The sequence below is a fragment of the Myotis yumanensis genome, unplaced genomic scaffold, assembly GCF_028538775.1.
Source record: "Myotis yumanensis isolate MYYU_CA2020_CCGP unplaced genomic scaffold, mMyoYum1.0.hap1 SCAF_3, whole genome shotgun sequence".
NCBI classification, from domain to species: domain Eukaryota; kingdom Metazoa; phylum Chordata; class Mammalia; order Chiroptera; family Vespertilionidae; genus Myotis; species Myotis yumanensis.
Genome location: NW_027223754.1, coordinates 146,714,692 through 146,739,342, shown reverse-complemented (window position 1 = coordinate 146,739,342; position 24,651 = coordinate 146,714,692). Strand labels below are relative to the sequence as shown.

Genomic DNA, 24,651 nt, shown 5'->3' with positions numbered 1-24,651 from the left:
GACTATAATATTGAGAAGTATGTATGTATAAATAGTGGTAAGAAAACTTTCTGAAATGCATTTTAAAAGGATCATATAAAAAAAGTTACTTCAGCAAAGCGAGGTTAAATGTCTGTGTACTTCAATTATTTAAAACACGATTGAAAATTTTTCAAAAACCATATTTGTATAAATTGTTTTTATTGAACATCAATCATCTAATTTGTCATTGACAGACATAGCTTACTGTAAAATAGAAATATGAAAGCAATATCCATTTATAATACTACTAAATTTCAGACCAGGACATTATTTTTGTTAAAATCAGAGTCCATTTGGAGTGAATTGAATATATTCATTTAAAATTTGCATATTATATTACATGTTAGATAATTTTTAAATGTTTTCAATTACCAACTCCAGAAGATGGATAACAATTTCATTCCTGATGGCAATGAATTTCCTTCTTCTGAATTTTTTTAATAGGTGCACTAGGCCTTCCAATGAGGGGGATGAGCAACAATACCCCTCAGTTAAATCGCAGCTTATCACAAGGCACTCAGTTACCGAGCCACGTCACGCCAACAACAGGGGTACCAACAATGTCACTTCACACGCCTCCATCTCCAAGCAGGTATTTATTGGTGGACCAGCATATTTCTCAAAATGTATCTTTGTAGAGTAAGCAAGCTTTTCAGTTTTTCATAAGATAACTAAATGATTCAGTGCCTTTCACTGAAGAAAAGAAAGTTGATCCCTCTGCTAATTTTATTTCATTGCAAAATGATAAGTTTAGTTTAAGATGTTTTTATCCTTCAGCTAGCATACTGGTTGTCAGCTGGTGGGTATTAAGATTTAATTACCACCAGGGGGGCTTTTCCAAAAGCTAGCTCTCTTCCTCAAAGGAGGATATGCAATTTAAAATCACTCCTTAGATCATTCTGATTATTGCTCCCACACCACACATCCATTGCCTCTAGTGAGAATAAAATAAAACATTACATAGATTATGCATATTAGTGTAAAGAAAGAAGGATGACATACATTTGGAATGAAATTCTAATATATATATGTGCGATACATTTGTATTATTTTATGTTATAGTCACAGTAATAGTTCTCTCATCTTAGATATCACCGTATATTAGTTCCACTGTAATTTGCCCTTGTTGGTTTATATACTTCGGCTTTTTTTTTTTTTTAAGAGTAGAATGGCTGGACAAAATAAATTAATAAAAATTAGCAATGCAATTTGAAAGTATATTTGAAGTTGTAGGATTAGGTCAATTGATAATTTACAGAGAATTTTAATGAGTAATTATAGAGAGTTTATTTAGTATAATGGACTTCTTTTTCAGGGGTATTTTGCCTATGAATCCTAGGAATATGATGAACCACTCCCAGGTTGGTCAGGGCATTGGAATTCCTAGCAGGACAAATAGCATGAGCAGTTCAGGGTTAGGTAGCCCCAACAGAAGCTCGCCAAGCATTATATGTATGCCAAAGCAGCAGCCTTCTCGACAGCCTTTTACTGTGAACAGGTAAGATGTTTATTGATACTGTGTATAATTGTCTTTCTGGGTATTTTCAAATTTGCCTTTTCATATTCAGCATTCTGTTCTTGAGTCGTGGCTTCTGTCTCATAAGTGTTTCATCATATATTTATGACCAGAGATTCTCTTTCTGTTACACATCACAATTTTAACCTCTCCAAATTCAAGACACATTCTTTTGAAAATCAGTTTTATTTTAGAAAGTACATTATAGCTTTTTATTGTTGCTCTTAGAAGAGGATTGTTTTTAGGTTGCCACCAGGCAGATTTTTATTGGTATGTTTTTCCTCTATTAAATGAGGCCGGTCACCTGTTCGTTAAGAGACTTGTGAATAGGACATATTTGACTATTACTGCCTTTCTTCACTTAGGCTTTGGTTAATACCTTTTCAACTGAAATTCAATTTCGTACTTACTCTGGAGACTTTCTGAACAAAGGCTTTCTCCGACTATATCTATAGTATTTGAAAATTGTCATGTCCTGGGATTTAAAACAAAAAGATGAACTCTTACACCTTTTCATGCCTTTATCTACAATGTAAGGCTTTCTTGGGAAGATAACATTTAAGTTTGCCAATATTTTTTAAATGGGGAACTCCAGGGAAAAAGAGGACCTTGCTCTAGTTGTTATCATCATACCCAGTTATTTCACTTTCTTTTATCTAGTACTTGTAAAATCTGAGTTAAAGTAGGTTATTAGGACATTTTCTTTTTAATCTTCATCTCATAAGCTTCAATTCTTACTTTTACTTAGACTTGAGAGCATTTCTTTTATAATCATACTGCTTTTTTAATTTTAAGTTATTATTTGTAAAGAGTTATCAAAATTCTCATCTCCTTGATAGCTTCCTAATCATGTAATACTTCTTGAGCTTTATCACATCTTTCCCCATTCTTATAGTATTGTTCATTGAATGTATATTTAAATTTTTACCTTTCCATATTTTTTTACATTTTAATTGTCTTTAAAAGTAATTTGTTTATAAACTGTCGATGATACTTTGGATCTCTAAAACCCTGCTTATTACTATTGATGAGTTATATTTATTATAGAACGTTTTCATCTCTTAGCACTTATTCAGTGTTTGAAGGTACCTATATCAGCAATTCTAACATGCTATTAAACCAACATTTCTATAGGCTTTCTTACTCTTCTCTGAAGTATTGTTGTTGCACAGCTGCATATTTTATGAAAATATTGTTTGGTCATAGTTAGTTTTTTAGACATAGGGAAAAAAAAACAAGACACCTGTTATCTTCAAACAGTTTAACCCTATTAAGAACATGGATATACTGTCTTTTATTAGACTTTTTGATGTTAAAAATTCTTACTGTCATTGTAGAATTGGCATTAATTCCTTTTGAAATTCTCAATTACTTCTAGCCTTGCTTTAAGTTGAGTCTTATTTTTTGCTTTGTTTTTCCATGTTTAGGCTTGTGCAAAAAAAAAAAAAAAAAAAGGCACTTGTAACTATTTACCAATTATCAATTGTTCATTAATTTTTAAAATTGAGGGGGCTACAGGAAGATATTTTTTTCTTTTAATATCTGAAAGATAAACTACATTTAAATAAGAATGATGTGTTTTAGAACACTGAATTCAGTTAAAGAAAAGCATCATTTACTTCAGATGAACTAAATGTTTGAGTGCCTATTATTTCCTCCTAACACTTAAGGGCAGAGGATGCACAGTTGAATATGACGTGGACTCGGTTTATGAGGAGTGTATATTCTAGTTGAGGAAGAAAGACTGTATGAAAAAAAGATCTTTTATGGACAATAACAGTAGCATACTTTCCCAGTAGTGGAAGAAAAGTATTCAGGAACAATGGTCCTACATTAAACTGCATAGTTTTGAGGTTAGTTCTGCCAGTATATCCAGTAAGTTGGCTCTCCAAGAAGACTAAATGGTACCCTTAATCTTTGTTTTCTTCAAGACTTATAAATTTTTTGTTTTTTAAGTCATCTGTGTAAGATGTTTGGTTCTCTGTTGTTCATGGAAGGTCTTAGGGAGATTTTAAAATAAAATTAAAGAATTAAACTCAGGAAAACAAAATTAGTATTTGTTTTAGAACATATTGTTGTTTTATATGAGGAGACCAAAAGTATACACTTTTGTTTATCTTCATCTGAAAGTTAGTGTTCTTACTGTATATCTAAAATTATTTTCTATGTACCCAGTATGTCTGGATTTGGAATGAACAGGAATCAGGCATTTGGAATGAATAACTCCTTATCAAGTAACATTTTTAATGGAACAGGTAAGCTTATTCTGGAGATAGTACCCTATAAACATATGGTAGATCTTTGAAATATAAAGCAATTGAACATACTGGTCTTAAAATATTACAGGATTTTTTTGTGTGTTAAATTGTTAGAATTTAATTTAGTGAGAATTTGACAAGAATAGAACTTAATTCAGTGAACAGTTCAGAGATATTTAAATATATTTTTTCACTTGGCATGGTAATAGCGTAGTTTTATAACTTCAGTATTATTTCCTTAATACCTAGAGGACCCTAAACATTAACTAAGTCTTTATATATGCCTCTGAATCTTTTTTGCTTCAAGAACTTTTCCTATCCTCAGTCCTGTCACCATAGTCTAAACTAGGTTGGGTGGTATGGCATTCTAGCCAGTGAGACCCAGAATGAAGTAATCTTTAACATTATATGGAGCCACTTATAAGTTTTTCTTAACAGTTTTAATACTGATTTTGGCATTTTAACCCTTAGAAATTTTATGTGTAAAATTCAAAATTAATTACATGGAAAACCAACTCTGATATTGACAGTAAAGAATTCTTGCAGTCTGTTGATTTGTTTCTTTTAGCATCTGCTTCAGACCAAATAGGAGGCTTTGTTGCTATTCTGCTACAGGTTTCACCCTCTTCCACCCTTGCCTCCTGAGAAAGGAAATAAAGCATGTTGTTATGGTCATAGGAGCCAAAATAACTATGATTGTTGAGAGAGAAATGTATGTAAAAGTAGAAGGTGAAAGAATGATCAGTTAAATGAAGCATATGTGGAAGCTTGAGAGACGATTTAGTAATGAAATGTCATCTGTGGCTATGGACTTTGATTTTTAAAGTTATCTCTTTAGCAGCATGGGTTGAACAAATGAGACTTTACAATTCCAAGTTTTAGCATTTAAAAGTTAACAATTTGTGTTCAAGATGTTAAAATAATACGAAGTACCACATCCCATTATTTCTAAAATGTACATTTTTTTAATATCTCTGAAATTAAGCTGCATCTCATAGTTTAAGGCAGAAACATTTTAAATGTACCATAAAGTAACTGTCTGGCAGTGCCATCTTATATTCTGAGTTATGGTTTTATATATGTCTATAAATTTTAGAATTATTTTTAAAGTTGTTTTAACTAAGAATATTTCATGATAGGAAAATTGTTACTAAATCCCTAAAAATATAAATTTGGGGGTTAATTATGTTAAGTAAAAACTATTCTCAAATAACATGGCAATTTAATTTCATCTAGAGGACCTGAATATGTGTATTAAAAATTAATATATAGTTAATTTGTAATCAAATAATTGAAAAGAGATTACTGTATAGATTGAAACTGTGTAAATTATTAATTTATATTTTATTCATCTAGTATCTTATTAAAACTTAAAATTCATCAACTTCAATTTTTAAAAAAATCAATGGGTATGAATGATTTTATCTTTTACCCTTCATAATTTTAAATTGCCACCTAACTTGGAATGTTAAGAGAGTGTATTTTTTCTATTAGCAATTATCTTGAGATAAAAGTGTTTTTTTCCTGAGATTTTCTAATTACAAAACTTGGAGAAAAATTAAAATTAATAGGAAAGAAGGTAAAATAAAGTGAGAATGGTCATAAAACGCTAGGTGAAAAAAAAAGCTATATTGCAGGCTAAAACTAAGGTAGAAATTAAATTCTTTAAAAATTAGGAATACAAGATTGTAAGAATTATAGAATAAGAGAAGTTAAGAAAACAAGGGGATGATTAAATAGGCAAAGTATAAATGTTGGGTTAAATTTTAATTTTTAAAAGGAAGCAAGCTGAGTTTATAAAAATTTAAAATGAACAAAAATGAAGTTTATTTAACATATATTTATTGAGCGCCTACTGTGTAATAGGTAAAAAACTTTTGGTCTTTATATCATATTCCCATGCTTCCTAAGCATTCAGCAGACATGGGAACCCTACTTATACCCTAGTTATGCTACCCTGCTTATTTCCCCAAATCAAAACGCACATGCACTCACACACATGCATATATATCTGTGATGAGACCAATAGATCACAGGAAAGAAGTCCTTACGGTTTCTGTTTCCACTGCCTCCCTTCAGATATGATTCTGGCCATTGCAGGAGGCATGTTATTCTCACACTTGTATATAATTGAAGCTCCAAGCATTTCAGATATAAGCTCTGCTTTTGGATATAATGAAAAGAGCAGTTATATCACAATAATCTCTCTCTTGCTAGCTAAAAAGCTATAACTTTAGAGTATCATCTTTCACTGGGGAAATACACTGTACTACCTTATTCTTTATTCTTTACCTTAAGTCTCTAAGATTTAAAATTTTTATTATGATAGTTATATTTTGCTTTGCTGAATTGTCCATGAAATTCTTTTGTCCATGAAATCATTCCATGAATATTTATCATGCACCTGCATATACCTAGTACAGTGCTATGCATTATATAAGAAGAAGGCACTGTCATTTCAAATTATATTATGGTTGGCCTCTAATAATATCTTTAAAATGTTGGTTGAATCAATAACTGGTGTTCCTTCTTCTTATTTAGATGGAAGTGAAAATGTGACAGGATTGGACCTTTCAGATTTTCCAGCATTAGCAGACCGAAACAGAAGGGAAGGAAGTGGTAACCCAACTCCATTAATAAACCCCTTGGCTGGAAGAGCTCCTTATGGTAAATAAGCTTTTGAGTGATGGCCAATGGAAAGTTTCCATTGCACATACATATACACATACTGGTACTGGTATGTTTTCTTATCAGAGTAGTAGTATTTATTGGAGTTGATATACCCAAAGTGCATTTTCCTTCCAGAATACCATCATAGCAAAGTTAAATGGGAAAGCTTCGTTTGTACAGAAATACCGGAAGGAAGTCCTCATTGGTATTCAGAAGTTATTTTCTTCTGACAGTTCTGCATTGATACACCTTAATGATTTTGTGATCTGCCTTTTATTAATTCGTCACACATTTATAAAAAGAATACATTATTAGTGATTAATAATGACTGACCATACAGTAAATATTTTTTTCTAAGCGAGTTTTTTAACCTCCACACTATTGACATTTGGGTCAGATAATACCTTGTAAATGAGGGGCTGTCTTGTACATTATAGGATATTTAGCAACATCCCTGGCCTCTGCCTGCTGGATGCCAGTATCACCTCTTACCTCTCACCCTTCCCCATTGTGACAACCACAGATGTCTCCATAATTGACAAATGTGTAGGAGAAAAAATTGCCTCCTGTTGAGAACCACAGCTCATGGGTCATGTATAGTTTATGTAGACTCTCCGTCACCATTAAAATATCCCATTTTACTGTCTCTAATAAGAAATTTGTCTTATAGATGCTAAATGAAAAGAATAGGGGTGCTAAATATTTTCCCTATATTCCTTGACCTTTAAATGTTCAAATGTATATAATACAGGATTTATTTGTATATTATAGGACAGTTGTAGAAACATGTGCAGTAACAATTTAGACATGAAAATTATGTAGCTGCAATGTAGCCGTATTCTTTTTATTCTTTGCACATATTGTTTCTTTTTGGCAGAACCTAATAGAGACCAGTAGCAGAAAACAATGAACTTAGAGGGATCAGTTCATCACTCTTACAACTGTTTTTTCCCCATTTTCGACCTAGAAGGATTTCCATGCCTTTCAGAATATGAATATGAATAATATATGAAGATGGGAAAAACATTGTTCATATTCTGAAGTTTCCAAATCAGTCTTCCAAAAATAACAAAAAATGATCTGAAAGTTGAGTACCTAGCTACTTGATTCTCAGTTCAGACTCTAATGTTTTTAACCTTTCCTCATAGGTCCACTTTTTCATCCCTTTAGTCATTCCCGTTGCTCTCCTTGGACCAACTCTAGTTTCTCCATATCGTTCTTGAACTGTGGCGCCCCAAACTGGATATTGTCTCCAATAAGGGCCTGACTAATGCCAAGTATAGTGGGAGGATTACTTCCCAGTTCTTGCATGTTTTACATCTATTACATGGAGTCCAAGAAAATCTGAAATAATACGGAGTTGTTTAATAATTGATTGCAATTTGCTCACTCTGTAAGTCACTTTCAAGTAGAATACTGACATGTTCTCTTAAAATTTATTTTGTTCATTTGCATTTGACAACTGGTATTTATAATAGCTAGTCAAATATTTAAATAAAGCAAGCTTTTAAACAAAATTAATGATTATTATCAATATCAAATTATGTCTTAAACACTTATTTCCCTTGCATTATTTTCTATATTGAGTTATTAATCAATATATAAAAATGTAGTTCTTTATTGTTATGTGAATACTAATTTTTTTGAAGTATGCTTTCAGAGCAAAATAAAAATATTTTTGGTATATTATGAGGAAAATTAACTTTTTACAATTTTTAGAAAAATATCATAAATATCAATTGCAATTCTCTGGATTATTTTCATTACATAGTTGGAATGGTAACAAAACCAGCAAATGAGCAATCCCAGGACTTCTCAATACACAACGAAGACTTTCCAGCATTACCTGGTTCCAGCTATAAAGATCCAACATCAAGTAATGATGACAGTAAATCTGTAAGTAACTGAGAATTATGTATGTCAGTGATGTAGTGTTTTCCCTTCAGATTTCTCTTATATTAACAGTTTTATAGACTATATTAAGGACTTACTAAATACTATTACAAAATTGTTTATCTTGAATATTCGTAATAATCTAACTTCTGAAGAATGTGGAAACTCTTTATAACTTAGAAGATAGCCTATTTTTTTCCTATTTCATATAGGTTTGCAAATTTCTGTTGAACTTCTCAGAGTTAATTTAGACTTTTATTGTAGTCCCTGTCAGCTGGATCCCATGAAGTTTGATATTATAGCCTTCTAAGGAGCTGTGTTTTTCTTGAGTAAGTTTTCTCCTTGAAGAATCTTTATACACATTTTTATTCCTGTGTTGATTCAGCCAACTCAGCTTCCTCTTTCTGACTTAACGAATATGTTTATTTCTTCCACATTTCACTGAAAATAGCTTTTTTTGTGTGATGGGAGTTTGTATATTAAAATTTTGATAAAGAAGACTATTGGGTAAGAATTAAAATAAATACGAATTTTAAAAGTGCGTATGTTCTGACTTATCTTGGAGGTTTTTATGGTGATATTTAAGTACTTAGTTTCTCTTCTAAATGAAAGTATTGAAGAGTTGTAATTTCAAGTGTATCCCGAAGCATGAAGTCCTGAGATGATAGTTAATATATTTTGTCTGTGACTGAAAATCTGAGATAAGTAAGAATATGTTTCATATATTCCTTGTCCTTTAAATGTTCAAGTGTGTATAATACAGGATTTATTTGAATACTATGGGACAGTTGTAGAAACAGAAAAATTTAATGTAGAACTTGGAACACAGGTAACTTACTACCGAATTAAATATAATAAAGAATGAATAGAAATGTGAATTTGAAATTTTTATATTTAACAAAAATTAATGTTACGTTTAATTTTTTTTTCATGTTAGAATTTGAATACATCTGGCAAGACAACTTCAAGTACAGATGGACCCAAATTCCCTGGAGATAAAAGTTCAACAACACAAAATAATAACCAGCAGAAAAAAGGGATCCAGGTGTTACCTGATGGTGGGACTCCATAAAATATGTCAGTGGTATTATAGAATTCTTTTTTTCTTTTACTTTTTCAGCAAAGATAAAAATGACTATGTTCTTCTTATTCAGGTCGGGTTACTAACATTCCTCAAGGGATGGTGACGGACCAATTTGGAATGATTGGCCTGTTAACATTTATCAGGGCAGCAGAGACAGACCCAGGAATGGTACATCTTGCATTAGGAAGTGACTTGACAACATTAGGCCTCAATCTGAACTCTCCTGAGTAAGTTTTTTTTCTTTCCTTCCACATTTGTACGTAAGATCTCCCTGCATATCATCAAATTATATCACCTGCTGCCACTAATTGTTACTGTTATCTGTTGAATCATGGGTCATTCCCTTTCTTATTAGCTCCTGTATCTCGGTCATTTCACAATATTACTCCTCTTATAATTTGGCCGTTTAAACACATACATGATCTTTCTAAATCCTGACATCTCGGCTCCTTGAATTTCTCTCCTCCAGAAATCTTACCCCTCTACTATACCTCACCTGCTCGCCTCTTTTGTCATCCTTTTGAGCCTGCCATTACTAGTAACTTTAGTTTCTCTGTAATTTTAATTCTGTGCTCCCATGCCACTTCTTATCTTCTATCTCTCTCCCTGTAGTGTTGGCTCCTATAATCATTTGACTCTATTGGGACCTTCAATCGATTCTTTTACCTTTTTGTTGTTCCGAAACATCTCTCTCTCTCTTTCCCTGAAGTGAACTCTGTGGTCAGTCATACTGCTCTTCTACATATACTCTTGACTGCTCTGCCCCTCTCCTGCTTTGTCATACTTGCGTGGCAAAAAACTATAACCCTGGTTATATCTCCGCCTATTCTATTTTTGACCTGTGCTACTGAGCCTGGTGGGAAAGAAACTTACAACTTCACTGCCTGGTTTCATTGTAGATATACATCCAGGAATGGGAAAAGTAGGACCTTAATTCTGCCAACCATAATCATAACTGGCATGCCTAGTCCATTTATTCTTTTGCTCTCCTATGCAACTATTTTATATTTGCCTATTCAAACCCCTGTCCTTACTCTCAGGTGATGGCCTTGTTTTTTTTTTTTTATTTCTACTTTTTTAAGAAAGATGGAAGCAATCAGAAGAGAATGTCAGCATAGTCCTCCAACCAAATCTAACTATTTACTACCATCTGCACTCCCCTTATCTTGCACACTGTTGCTGTAGTCCAGGGGTCCTCAAACTATGGCCCGCGGGCCACATGCAAATACAAATACTGTATTTGTTCCCGTTTTGTTTTTTTACTTCAAAATAAGATATGTGCAGTGTGCATAGGAATTTGTTCATAGTTTTTTTTTAAAACTATAATCCGGCCCTCCAACGGTCTGAGGGACAGTGAACTGGCCCCCTGTTTAAAAAGTTTGAGGACCCCTGTTGTAATTGATCCATTCTTTTCTAATTTTTTGTACTTTGTTGGGTTGTTTCTGTCGGCATACAAATATGTTATTACTTTCATATTAAAAGGACTTCTTGGTCTAATGCCCCCCATTTTCATATTCTCCTTTGAAGTAAAATTCTTCAAAAGAGCCATCTCTGTAAATCCCATTTGTCTTCTATTCTCTGTTAATATTTTATTCCTGCTAAACTAAAACTATTCTTGTCAAGGTCATCAAATGACCAGTATATTAATAAGTTCATTGGTCACTTTCAGGAACTTATCCTTATTTAACCTGTGAGCAACATTTGACGTACATAGTAGAAGCGCTGCTGTATTGCTTCTCACTAGTTTAACTGCTACCTTCCTCTTTTGAATCACCATCCCCTCTTGCCTGGATTACTCCATTAGCTAATCACTGGTTATTTCTCCTTCCTTTGTCCCTCATAATCTCTTCTTTACACAGCAGCCAGGACAATTCTTTTTTAATAAGTTAATCCTCTGTTATATACCCATTAAGGATTTATAGTTTCATTACAATTAAAAACCCAAAATATTTACAGGCCTTCTAATATCTATAGGCCTGATTTCTGTCTCTCTCCAATAGCTTCTCCCTTTGTTCACTCTGTCCCAGCTTCACTGGCCTTCTTGCTGTACCTCAGACATGTCAGTTACATCTCTGCCTTAGTGGTTCTAGCAGTTTCCTCAGACTAGGATAGTCTTTAGCAGATAAATAATGGTTAATTCCTTACATTCTTCAAGTCTTTGTTCATATCTGACCTTTTAAATGATACCTAACCTGATACCTATATTTAATTATATAACTAATCTCCTCTCTCTGCCACTCCACTAATGGGGAATATTATTTATCATGTAAATAGTTTTTATCTGCCTCCCTCCAATCCACCATCCTGAACCAAAAAGTAAGTTTCATTTTGACAGTGAGCTTTGCTTTGTTTGTTAATGTATTTCAAGCACCTGTAATGGTTCCAGGCATATAATAAGCATTCAATAAATATTTGATGAATTTGAACTTTTGCTTTTAATAATTACTGATTTTCTTTCTTTTTTTTGACCATAAAAATGAGAAAGTAATTTTACTTGGGTCATGGTATTAATGAATTCTAAGCATAGGCATAGATATGTATATGTACAGTTGTTCATAAGGAAAAAGGCATGCAGGTTATGATTATTACAATAGCTTTATTGACTCAAAAGAATGTCACAATGCAACTGTAAATCTACTTTTGCCAACCCCTGTATATATAAAACCTGGTTTCAGTTTCCTGCTGTATATAAGTCATAGTAAACCCAAGAAAGGAAATTAGAAATAAAAACTTAATGTTTTTGAAGTTATTGTTTTTCCTGATATCCTGAACTAAAATTAGAAATCTTTTTTCCTACCCTGGACTTCAGAGTGTTTTTTTTCCCCTCCTTTATTCAGAAATCTCTACCCCAAATTTGCATCACCCTGGGCATCTTCACCTTGTCGACCTCAAGACATAGGTAGGAGATTGTATTTGTGTTAAGACCTTTAAAAAATATATTTATAACTGAGAATCAGTTAATAAGGCTTTTTTTATTTTATTATCTAGACTTCCATGTTCCATCTGAGTACTTAACGAACATTCACATTAGGGATAAGGTGAGTGTAGTTTATTATTCTACTCAGCATGAATTTATAAGTATTCAGGCACTGTTTTTCAGTTCAGATAGCATAATACTTGGAAATAATTAGCAATGGTCTCAGGTATGATTTCACATGTTTATTCAGCTATATGTAGCAATTTTATTTCTACTTTGGTTTGTAATCTTAATGTTGATGAGGTTCTGGATTACATTTTTTTAAAATATTTTTCAACAAAACACTTTTAGGACTGATAAAATACTGCTTTATAGTTATCAGTAATAGTGTACAACCATAACCGTAGTTGATGGGAATAAACTAACTTGAAATATGTATAAATTCCTCCTGATGTTCATACGGAAGAAGACATGCAGGTTATGATTATTACAGTAGCTTTATTAACTCATAAGAATATTACAATGCAACTGTAAACCTACTTTTGCCAATCTGTGTATATATAAAATCTTTTTTTAGATTTTATATCTTTATTGGTTAGAAAGATTTTCTTATAGTACAGATACAGTGTTTTTACTAGGATTATATATTTAAAAACTACTTATGATTTTTGGCTTTTTTCTGTAATTTTTTTTTTCTATTTTTGAATCACCTAAAATTCTAGTTATAAAGTAACTGTTAACAGATTGCAGCTTTAATCTTTTTTTTTTCTTTTTTCCCTGGTCAAAGAAAGAAAGAAAGTGGTAAACACTTACTTTAGGGAAAAGAACTAAGAGTTTATTTTTGTTAGAAATAGTGTCTGGATTTTGACCTTGTGAAAGGATATAATATATTAAAATTACATATTTGTGTTATTCCTATGTGTATAAGTGGCTAATGTAAATGACAGTGTTCTGCATCTGTACCATGTAGTTGTGTAAGCCAAATCGATATTGATGTTGTGGACAGGCAAGTAAAGAGATATATTTCTCACTATCTTAATTCTTGAGTTAGATGGAAGATAAGTATGAGAAGGAGATAGATACCTTTTTCTATTTTTGGATTGTGTGACTTGCTGCCACCTCCACTGTAGGACTCTTTTGCTCCCAATACCTAAAGGATCAAGACCATTTCTCAATTCCAATTTACTAACTTAGGATGATTTGACACATTTGGGACTGCTACCTGAATGGGGATAATATGAATGGAGAGAAAAATTACATTCAGAGAATGTGTAGCAGTTAAGTAAATATTTAGATACAGGATTAAGTAAAAAGATAAAAGTATTTTTGTTTTGGTGAGCATTTAAGATTTATATTAATGTGAGAATTTGCAACTATTGAACTCACATTTTATAGTTGGTAGACAATTTGTTTCTGCTTTCTAGAGGGACATGTAAAGCAGTCATACATTCATTTAATCAAAAAAAAGCAATCTCGTCATTATTTTTGTACTTAACATCCATGATTTGCTAAATATACTTAACCAACTGATTTGTGGTTGAGTCATTGTCAAATGTAGATTCAATAACACTTCCTGTGAGTCTATCAGGCATACAAGGCTTGTTCACATACAGTCACTTAGTTAATTTCATTTTCATTCTTAGTAACCCTTGTAAGATTTCATTTTCTACATTTTATAATTGAAGTTTAGAGACATTAAATTACTTGGAATGGTATATTAGTAAGTAATGGAATTAGATCTTGAATATAAGTTCTTTATCTCCGAGCACAATGTTTCACTATTACTCCCACATTGGATAACTGATAAATCCCTTAAGTAAGACATTCAGCATTTGAACTCAATTGGAAGTTTTTATTTAGCTCTTTTCCTATTAGTACATAAAATAGATGTACCAGAAGTAATTGTTAAATAACTTTAGTCACTTAAATAATAAACTACCCTAAATGATGAAACTCTCCTTTAGAATTATAGCTATTTGTGTAATCATGTAATAGCAATTATCTGCTATAAAGAGAAGAGTTTATGTTTCTGTTTTTACTTTAGTGGTAGCAGTTATATGTTAGGATTTTCAGACTTGTTTTACATTTGAGAATAATTTATTTCTCTTGTCTAGCTGGCCGCAATAAAACTTGGCCGATATGGAGAAGACCTTCTCTTCTATCTCTATTACATGAATGGAGGAGACGTATTACAACTTCTAGCTGCAGTAGAGCTGTATGTTCAAAATATTTTTAAACATTTTTGTATTATAGTGGATCTTGTTTATTCTAAAAGCTGCGTTTTAAAAAAATTATGATGGCTGCAGTTTTTGTCTTTTGTTTTTAAAGTGAAAATATTTCTCCATCAAGAAATTTATTTTTACATTTAGTAAAATAAAGTTAATTTAGATTGAAATCTTAGATTACTATGGCTTCATAATCACTGTGTACATAAAAAGAATTTTAAACTTAACCCTAAGTTTGTAAGAAGCCTGAAGACAGAATCAACTTGGATCATGGATTTGGTGAATCTAATTTTTATAAGATATGGTTCATAACTGTGGTTCATCTGACTCCTTATGGAACCACATGTGTTAGTGACAGTGAATTTCATCATTCAGTAAACATCTATTAAATATTATGTGGGCAACTCACTGTACATATATCTTGTGTGTTTTGAATATTGATAAGATAAAGTCCAACTTAAATTACTGTTAAGAAGTTGGTCCACGGATATGTTTTTTTCTGAGCATTTCTGTTTTTACCTGATGTCGTACAAATAAAAAGTGTGTTGTTTCTCATGTACAGTTGGTAACATATTAGTCATTCTAATCATGATTACTATACAGTGAGTTACTAAAAAATTCTGATGTTATGATTAGGAGACATTTTTACAGATTTAAGTATTTTATAACATTTCTTATAATATTTCTACAAATGGCTTTGATTAGATACTTAACTGTAAAACTTACTGTGTTGATAATAAATTGTTTTTTATTTCTCAGCTGAGAATTTGTTTTTTTCTCATGTTCTTTTCACATTTTTTGTAAGATAGGAATTGATAACCATTCCTTTTAAGTTATAAGTAAATAAATTCATTCATCCATCCATCACTGGCTGTTTTGTCTCATATCATATATCTAAAAATTACCTCATGATATGGATAGGAAGATATTTGTTTACATGGAGGTTTTGTGTGAATTTAAATAGTTAATTCAAATAGACATTGTATTTAGTTCCATACAAAATAATTCAAGTAGTTGACATTTTTGTTTGTTTTAATAGATATTTCTATTTCTATTGAATATTAAGAAGAACAAAAAAGTGAAGTTTCTGGAACACAATCGTTCTTTATTTGGTCTGCCTAAGATTTTATCACATCACTCATAAAGTTTTTAAGATCTTCGTTTGTTTTCATTAAAAGTTTCTTCAGTTAAATAAAGATGTGGGTTTTGGAAAAATTAAGAAATTATTTTTCTGCATTTATTTCACTAGGGTTGTACATAATAACAATAAAAGTCAGGACAAAGAAGCATTCTTATTTATATATTTTATGTGTAATAATTTTCTGAGAAAAGTTTTAAAAATATGAGCCACAGGAAAATACTAATTGTCTTTTTCTCTTAAAAATTGAAGTTTTAACCGTGATTGGAGATACCACAAAGAAGAACGAGTATGGATTACCAGGGCACCAGGCATGGAGCCAACAATGAAAACCAATACATATGAGAGGGGAACATATTACTTCTTTGACTGTCTTAACTGGAGGAAAGTAGCTAAGGTATATATTTTGTTCATGTGTAAATGTATAAATATAGATTTTAAAAAGAAGTGACCTCTCTTGTCTGTTGATATGTACCAATGCATTCATTTTAGTAATGTGCCAGATATTTGGTCTTTTGTCTCTACCTCCTCAGCTTGATTTATTTAACTCTAGGAGAGTATGCAGAAACAGTTCATATCACTCATAGTTAGAAAAATGATTGAACTTGGTAAGAAATTTTGTAACTTTTCAAAAGCCTTGGTGACATTTTAAATATTTTTGTTTCTACTAAGTTGTAAAATAAAGATACTCTTGTGCAATGCCAATAATATAATGCCATGTATTATATTATTGTTACTTTTTATTAAGCAGGTCTGAGATTTCCCATAAACCGGTATATATAAACAGATACAGGGTTTTTAAAACAGTTGCACACATTAAAGAAAAGAGTTTAGAGTTTTGAAACAGAAGACAGTTCATTGGATGATTTTTTAGTTGTTACTTTGGGTTTTTTTTTCTTTCGAGTCAGCTTTACTAAACTGATAAAAAGGTAAAACATTTTAAGAAAACAATGTAAAGTGCTTACCAGATATTTATCACGAAAAACGTTTTAAATTACAAGATTTCATATAAAACTTGAAAAATACAAGGGATTAAATTTTTTAAAAATTACTATTTTTAGGTGTTTTCTCAATGATAAATGTCATTACTTCTCAGACCAAGCCCATATACCACTATAGACTGTATTTGAGTTATTTTAACCATTCTATTTATTATGCATATCTTGATTTCAAAAGTAGATCTATGTTCTAACTTTCAGTTATGTTAAAATAATTATATCCATTACAAATAGTACATAAGACATTATGTATATTACCTGTTCTTTAAGAAGTGATAGTGTGATAGAAAGCCATAGTCTTTGTTGTCATGGATTTAAATTTAACTCCTGTTTCTGCTATTTATGCTTTCACCTTGTGCAAGTTTCCTTTTAAATCAAAATACTTGCCTCTAGATTTTCATGAACTTTAAATGAGATTACACACAAACACATTTACACTAAATGTAGTGCTTGGCAAATATTGAGTATTTATATATGAGAGTAGTTGTGGTAGTTTGTTGCTTCTGTTTCAATCATTGTTATTACAGCTTCTTACTTTTTTCCCAAAGATGGAAAAATGATAATTGATTGTTATTAGGTTAGGTCAATGGTCCTCAAATTTTAGCTTACATCAAAATTACCTGGAGACCTTTACACAGATTGCTTGGCCATACCGCCATTGTTTCTGACTTAGTGAGTTTGTAGATGGAACCTGAGAATTTTTATTTCTAACTAGTTCCCAAGTGATGCCAATGATGACGCTGGTCCGTGTCTGGAGCCATACTTTGAGAAACTCTGTTAGTTGATTCTATAGGAGAGAAAAGGTCTCTTTGGAGGATGAAAAATTCTATTAGGAAATAACTGAAGTTTTTTCCATTCAATTTGAGGCTTTTGCTTGTAAATTATTCCAAATTTAGGATATGCAAAAAAGGGGTGGATGTGTGAAGTAGATAGATATATAATTTTAGATACATTTCAGTTCAGTATATGTGAAGAAAATCAAGTTACATGAAAAGTACTTGTTTCCTATAGAACTGTTTTCCCCATAAAGTTAAATATTCAGAAACAATTTAATAGGGCCCCTATTAAACATTAATAGGACCCCTTATTATCTCACAAAAGGAAATCCGTAGTCAGAGAAATGTCATTTTAAAGAATATTTTGTTTGTGAGTGTGTGTACATGCACACACACAAAATAATTTTACTCAATTTTATCTCTCTTGTATTGTTGGGTTTTCTTAACATTTTCCTTTAAAATTTTTAGCAGTGCCGTAGGAAAATAACATTTGGGAAATAATCACTAAACTTTTCCCTAAGAAATCTCTCTTGAAGTAATTTGCTGGCCACTTGTACTGATATTCTTTAACAAAATTATTTTCATAGTAATGAAAGCAAGTGGAATTTTGGTTTTTATCAAATTTCTTTTGGTTGTATTAAAATACAGGTTCATAAACTTAAACCAAGTTGTATTGTATTCATAGAATAAACTTTTGCAATGACTTCTGTTTTTTTAGGTTGTTTTCAGTATTTTTCTAGAAACTGGATTAGGAATTAAATTAATTTCATTCATAGTTATATTCATTAACAGATTTCATTATACTACACAAACTCCATTAAAATGCCAGGTCCCAAGTTAATTTCAAAGTCCTCATCTGTAAAGTAGGTGTGGCTTACTATTTACAGTTAAAGAACATGGATTAAATAGCTTCGACTCATTGTAAGAAGCCTACACTGAGAATTAGTATTATAACTAATAACTTGATGTTACCATGGTATCATGAAAAGTATTGTCCTGATTCGACCATAATCAGGTCTCCATCCAGAATATCTGGTATATGAGGTTCTTCCTTTCTCTTTTGCAAACCACTTAATATTTTTAGGGAAATTAAGAATTGAAATGTTAAGTAAGGGAGATTATTTAAATCAGAAGTACTTCTTATCCCTAAAAATTCTGACTCTGAGTTCTAGGATGTGGCCCGTTATTTATTTTAAAAATGTCTTATATGTCAATAATTTATGTACATAAAAATGTTGATGCTGCCTTTGCTTATTCTCCCCTTTTAGATAATCTTGACTTGTCAGCAGACTAGGTGGTCTGTCTTATGTGGAATTACTCACTATCCCACTAATTTAAAATAGTGGTAATTTGGATAGTAGTTATTTTACTCTTAATGAGTAAAATTTGAAAAATCATTTCATCCACAGGGAAATTTTAGATGCTGGAGGCTGCCCTGTTATCAGTAGCTTTCTCATACTAAACTTACAAACTTAAGAATTTTTTCGGCCTAACTTTACCATTTGAGTCCAACATTGAATAGGATTTTTTTTTTAATATATTTTATTGATTTTTTACAGAGAGGAAGGGAGAGGGATAGTCAGAAACATCAATGAGAGAGAAACATCTATCAGCTGCCTCCTGCACATCTCCCACTGGGGATGTGCCCGCAACCCAGGCACATGCCCTTGACCGGAATCGAACCCGAGACCCTTCAGTCCGCAGGCCGACGCTCTATCCACTGAGCCAAACTGGTTTTGGCTTGAATAGGATTTTTAATGCTTAGGATTTTTATCATATCATAGCCTGATATAAATAAGGGTGGTTTTTTTTAATTTTTTTATTTTCATTAACTTCACTTGTACATTTTAGTACTTTTTATACTGTAATTAGGAATGTGCTTTTTTCAAAATAAAAAGTATTTCTAATATAACTGTACTTGAGATAGTTTGTTACTTCCTTCCTAAAATTTAATGAGGACTTATCATAGTTAAGAAAAAGCTGACATTTCTGAGGATTTTAGAAAATATTCCTTCAGTGTATGTTTTTTCTATGAAATTTGATCAGTAATAATAATTTTACTTGACATCTGAATCCAGTGCATGTGTTCCAATTCTGCTTCATAGTAACCTTTTGAGAATATGTAACCTAATTTTATTAATAGAAAAATGAAGACAATAGAAGTTATTTTTTAAAGTATCTAGAACTCTTTCTAGCCTTTAAAATCATTAAACTGTAATCTAAAAATTTTTTTCCATTAAAGCAAATACATACATAGATCTTCTAATACCTAATCTTTGAATACTTTAATAGTTAAGTGTTCTGTTTCTAAAAGAAATGAAGAAAACTGTGTTTATTAATTCATCAACCATTAGTTACATTCCTACTAGGGCCCTGGCACTATTCTAGACAGTAGGTAGTCATATACAAAAAAAGACATCCTTCTTGCCCCTACAGATTATACAGAGGTAGAGGTGTACATATGTGTTATGTGTGTGCAAATAGCATAAACATGTAAAAGAGATGTAATCAACAATCAAAGTTAGGGATACCAGTATATAGTAAGCTTTGCATATTTTAACAATGAAAGTATAGAGAAAACAAAAATAAGATTTTAAAAATGGAACACAAAAGTGTGACCTATTTAATTTCTAAATCTGATATAAAGGTCTTTGTGAGTCTCTTAATTATCATCCTATATAATAAAAGGGTAATACGCAAATCGACTGAAGGGCGGAACGACTGGTTGCTATGACACGCACTGACCACCAGGAGGCAGGCGCTCAACGCAGGAGCTGCCCCCTGGTGGTCAGTGCACTCCCACAGGGAGAGTGCTGCTCAGCCAGAAGCCCAGAAGCCAGGCTGACGGCTGGCAAGCACAGTGGCAGCGGCAGGAGCCTCTCCCTCCTCTGCGGCAGCACTAAGGATGTCCAAGTGCCAGCTTAAGCCGGCTCCCCCTGGGGAGCGGGGAGCAGACCTAAGCCCGCAGTTGGACATCCCCCAAGGGCTCCCAGACTGCAAGAAGGCGCAGGCCTGGCTGGGGACACCCCCCAACCCCCCAAGTCCACAAATCTTGTGCACCGGGCCTCTAGTATTAAAATATTTATGTTCCTTAGATTTAAACTGATCTCTTTTTTAAAGATATAGGGAAAATATATGTGCATTGATGAAATCACTCTAGTTATAAATTTTAGCAATAGAATTCACCAATGTGCAATGACAAAGACAGGAAAATGGAACAGAATTTTAAATTTTATAACTTAGGTAGTGAGATGTATGATTTGTCACAGTTACAACTAGACTTTTTACCCTATAACTACACATAATTTAGAATGATAGATCAAAAAGATACTTTCTTTACTAACTGGGTATGCATCTTAAAGCCAGACAATAAATTCTTTTAAAGCCTAGCCAGGTGAAAAGAGAGTTGTGCTTATACAGTGTATTAGGGAGAGCTGTGGTGATTGTGATGGTAATTCTGATATTGCTAGTTTTTATTGATAAGCATATAACCACTGTGCTTTTATTACTCTACAAACCCTATAAAGTGAACCTTTTTAGATTAAAGTCATCCCTGGGTGCCTTCTTTATAAATATTTGTCAGTGGACTGAAGTTTTTCAACATTATTTATGGATATATGGTGTAATGAAGTGATTCTAGTTTGGATCTTCGGCTAAGAATATTAAAAATAATGTTTTATGCTGGAAAAGTCATGGTATTACACGGATCTGGATTCTAATCCTAAACCTGATACTTGTATGACTTGGGCAAGTTACTTGTGAGCCCCATGTTCCTCAGGTGCAAAATGAAGATGATATCTACAGTTATAAAGATTAGAATAAAGTCAATTCTAGCCCTGTTTTGACACACATTAGACTTTCAGCAAGTTATATTTGCTCTTTCTGTAATTGTTAATGTAATATCCTTAAATTTTAAATACTTGGTTTTGTATCTCAAAATTTAATCATGACATTGGTTTTCATTTTAATTTAAGAGTGAAATTTCCCCTTTAATTTAATAGTGGAAATACTCATTATTGAAATCGATACAAAACAAAACAGATAAGGTAAAATATAGTAACCCATAGTACTAACATTACTTGCTGGCTTTCTTTAATCATAATATATCATATTAAATAATTTTTAAAATGTGATCAACTGAGATAGTTTGTGCTAAATGAATTTAGTTGTAGAATTAATGATTTTAGAACCTCTTGCTCTTTGGATTTGCAAAAGTATGCTTTTTATATTAATACTAGAAGCCTGGTGCATGATTGGGGCTGGGAGAGACGCGGGAGGTTTGCCAGCTGGGGAGGGACCGTGGGAGGGCTCCAGGACATGTCCAGCCTTTCTCGCTCAGTCCCAATTAGCCGGACCCCACCAGCAAGCTAACCTACTAGTCGGAGCATCTGCCTCCTGGTGGTCAATGCATGTCATAGCGAGCGGTTGAGCAGCCTTAGCATATCATTAGCATATTATGCTTTGATTGGTTGAACGGTCAACCGGACATTTAGCATATTAGGCTTTTATTATATAGGATTGGATAAAAAATTATATTCTGCATCTCATTGATCTTGGTTAAGTATGAAAACAATGGCTTCAACATTTTTAAATTTTAAAACTCATGAAGATAATGTAGTATTTTGGAAGTTTAATTGGAATAGGCTATGCAGTTTGCTTTCAAATGTGCCTACATCAGCCACTGTCTAGTTTTGGGTAGCAGTTACATCTTTTCAGGGGTTTGCTTTTGTGAAATGGGAAGTCTGGAGATGTGTGAGTTTTAAGTTCATTGTTTTTCCTGAAATTTAAATGTTAGAATAACTTTGTATGCTTTTCTTATAAGACAAATTGGTAAACTATTTCTAAAGTTTTTTCATGAAAAATAAATTTTTAGGTTTTATATTTCATTGAATGAGGCTTTACTTTTAAATATAGCATGTCCCAAAAATGTATACACACTTTAACAGCTGATAACTCACTTAATTTTCACTCCTTTTCAGGTTTAACTGATTTGAAATAATGGGTGAAGCCATACTAAGTTTTGAACAAAGAAAATTTATCCTAAAGTGGCATTATACTTCTTTTTATGGGGATACATAAAAGATAAAGTTTATGGTACAAAACCAACAGCAGTCGACGAATCGAGGGTGCACAAAATACCGAACGAAATGATTCTTGATGTTTGCGGTTCCATTGCTTCATATTATCAGCAGTGCCTGGACCAGAACGGTCATCAGTTTGAAAACTGGCGTTGAAAAAGAAAATTATTCCTTTCTGTAGATTCTTTTAAATTTTGAAAATGAACTGTATGTTAATAAACGCTGAATTTATAATCTATTCAAAGTGTGTTATACATTTTTGGGGACACCCTATATTCTCTAATTTTCTGTGTTTTTTATTAGTGATGTAGTAAGTACCCTGTCAAGTTTTTATTTTTGAGTGGGGAAAAAGCATAGAATTTGTGTCATAAAATAGATGTTCATGAGAAGTCTGACTTTTATGCAGGAAGTCTCTGTTTCATTTATCAGATAGAAATGACAGCATATTATTTTCATTCAAGCTATATTTTACCTAAGAGAAAAGTTAGTTGGTATATCTGTGTCTGTGAACGTTCTCATAGATGTAGGTATTTTGTTAATATAGTAAAATATGTTTTCACAAAACTTGGAGGACAAAGGGAGAGGAAATCAACTAAATTCTTAAATTTGGTTTTGTAGGAGTTCCATTTGGAATATGACAAATTAGAAGAACGGCCTCACCTGCCATCCACCTTCAACTACAACCCTGCTCAGCAAGCCTTCTAAAAAAAAGACTTCCCTTTTCTTGGGGTATGGCTGTCTCAGCACAATACTCAACATAACTGCAGAACTGATGTGGCTCAGGCACCCTGGTTTTAATTCCTTGAGGATTTGGCAATTGGCTTACGCAAAGGGTCACCATTTGAGGTCCTGCCTTACTAATTATGTGCTGCCCAACAACTAAATTTGTAATTCGTTTTTCTCTAGTTCGAGCAGGGTCTGGATTTTTTTCATTTATTTTCTTTTTTTGCCAGCAGACAGACTTGGGTCTATAAAGACAAGCAAGTACACTGACAGAAGTTTACCGTTTAGTTTCTAAAATGTAAAAAAGAAAACCCACAAAAGACTCAACAAAATTAGACCACAAAATTTGCATTGTTCATTGTAGCACTATTGGTAATAAAATAACAAATGTTTGTGCATTTTTATGTGAAGATCCTTCTCGTATTTCATTTGGAAAGATGAGCAAGGTCTGCTTCCTTCATTTTACTTCCCCTTTTGTTTTTGAAAGGCAGTTTCGCCAAGCTTAACGCAAGAATATCTGACTGTTTAGAAGAAAGAGATTGCCACAATCTCTGGATGGTTTCCAGGGTTGTGTTATTACTGAGCTTCATCTTTCCAGAATGAGCAAAACACTGTCCAGTCTTTGTTACGATTTTGTAATAAATGTGTACATTTTTTTTAAATTTTTGGACATCACATGAATAAAGGTATGTATGTACGAATGTGTATATATTATATATATGACATCTATTTTGGAAAATGTTTGCCCTGCTGTACCTCATTTTTAGGAGGTGTGCATGGATGCAATATATGAAAATGGGACATTCTGGAACTGCTGGTCAGGGGACTTTGTCGCCCTGTGCACTAAAGGGCCAGATTTTCAGCAGCCAAGGACATCCATACCCAAGTGAATGTGATGGGACTTAAAGAAGTGAACTGAGACAATTCACTCTGGCTGTTTGAACAGCAGCATTTCATAGGAAGAGAAAAAAAGATCAATCTTGTATTTTCTGACCACATAAAGGCTTCTTCTCTTTGTAATAAAGTAGAAAAGCTCTCCTCACTGCAGTGTTGACTTTGATTTGAAATTGTGAAATTATTTCTTCAGCATGAAAAATAGAAGATAAAAAAACTAAGGGTTTACAAATATCAAATTGAAGGGTGTAACTAAACAATTTAAAATGTAGTTTTCTTTCAGTTTTTGACAAATCGTTTACTGGAGCCATCACCATTTTACTGGTAGGTTAAAATGTAGACATTTTTAGTATTAACCAAGTTCAAAACAGAGAAAACTATTAGAAATATAACTTCCTGATCACTCTTGGGACCCAATCAAAATGCTTTGCTTTTGCGTGAAACTTGTAAGAAATTTCTC

At 32.4% G+C, this 24,651-nt stretch overlaps 1 protein-coding gene across 9 annotated transcripts in view; it reads left to right on the top strand.

The window, feature by feature from the left end:
* Positions 1 to 24,344, top strand: part of CNOT2 (CCR4-NOT transcription complex subunit 2) — a 135,861-nt gene extending 111,517 nt beyond the window's left edge. For 7 of the 9 annotated variants that reach the window (XM_070409735.1, XM_070409739.1, XM_070409734.1 and 4 more), the window contains 12 exons: positions 466 to 613; positions 1,337 to 1,519; positions 3,713 to 3,792; positions 6,337 to 6,462; positions 8,237 to 8,361; positions 9,296 to 9,416; positions 9,513 to 9,669; positions 12,280 to 12,341; positions 12,431 to 12,480; positions 14,474 to 14,574; positions 15,975 to 16,119; positions 23,193 to 24,344. In XM_070409735.1, coding sequence (XP_070265836.1) covers positions 466 to 613; positions 1,337 to 1,519; positions 3,713 to 3,792; positions 6,337 to 6,462; positions 8,237 to 8,361; positions 9,296 to 9,416; positions 9,513 to 9,669; positions 12,280 to 12,341; positions 12,431 to 12,480; positions 14,474 to 14,574; positions 15,975 to 16,119; positions 23,193 to 23,279 — 1,385 coding nt within the window. In that variant the 3' untranslated portion in view covers positions 23,280 to 24,344. Of the gene's footprint in view, positions 1 to 465; positions 614 to 1,336; positions 1,520 to 3,712; positions 3,793 to 6,336; positions 6,463 to 8,236; positions 8,362 to 9,295; positions 9,417 to 9,512; positions 9,670 to 12,279; positions 12,342 to 12,430; positions 12,481 to 14,473; positions 14,575 to 15,974; positions 16,120 to 22,475; positions 22,822 to 23,192 lie in introns of those variants that run through there. The other 2 variants (XM_070409738.1, XM_070409740.1) reach the window with 2 other exon arrangements.
* Positions 24,345 to 24,651: the final 307 nt, after the last annotated feature.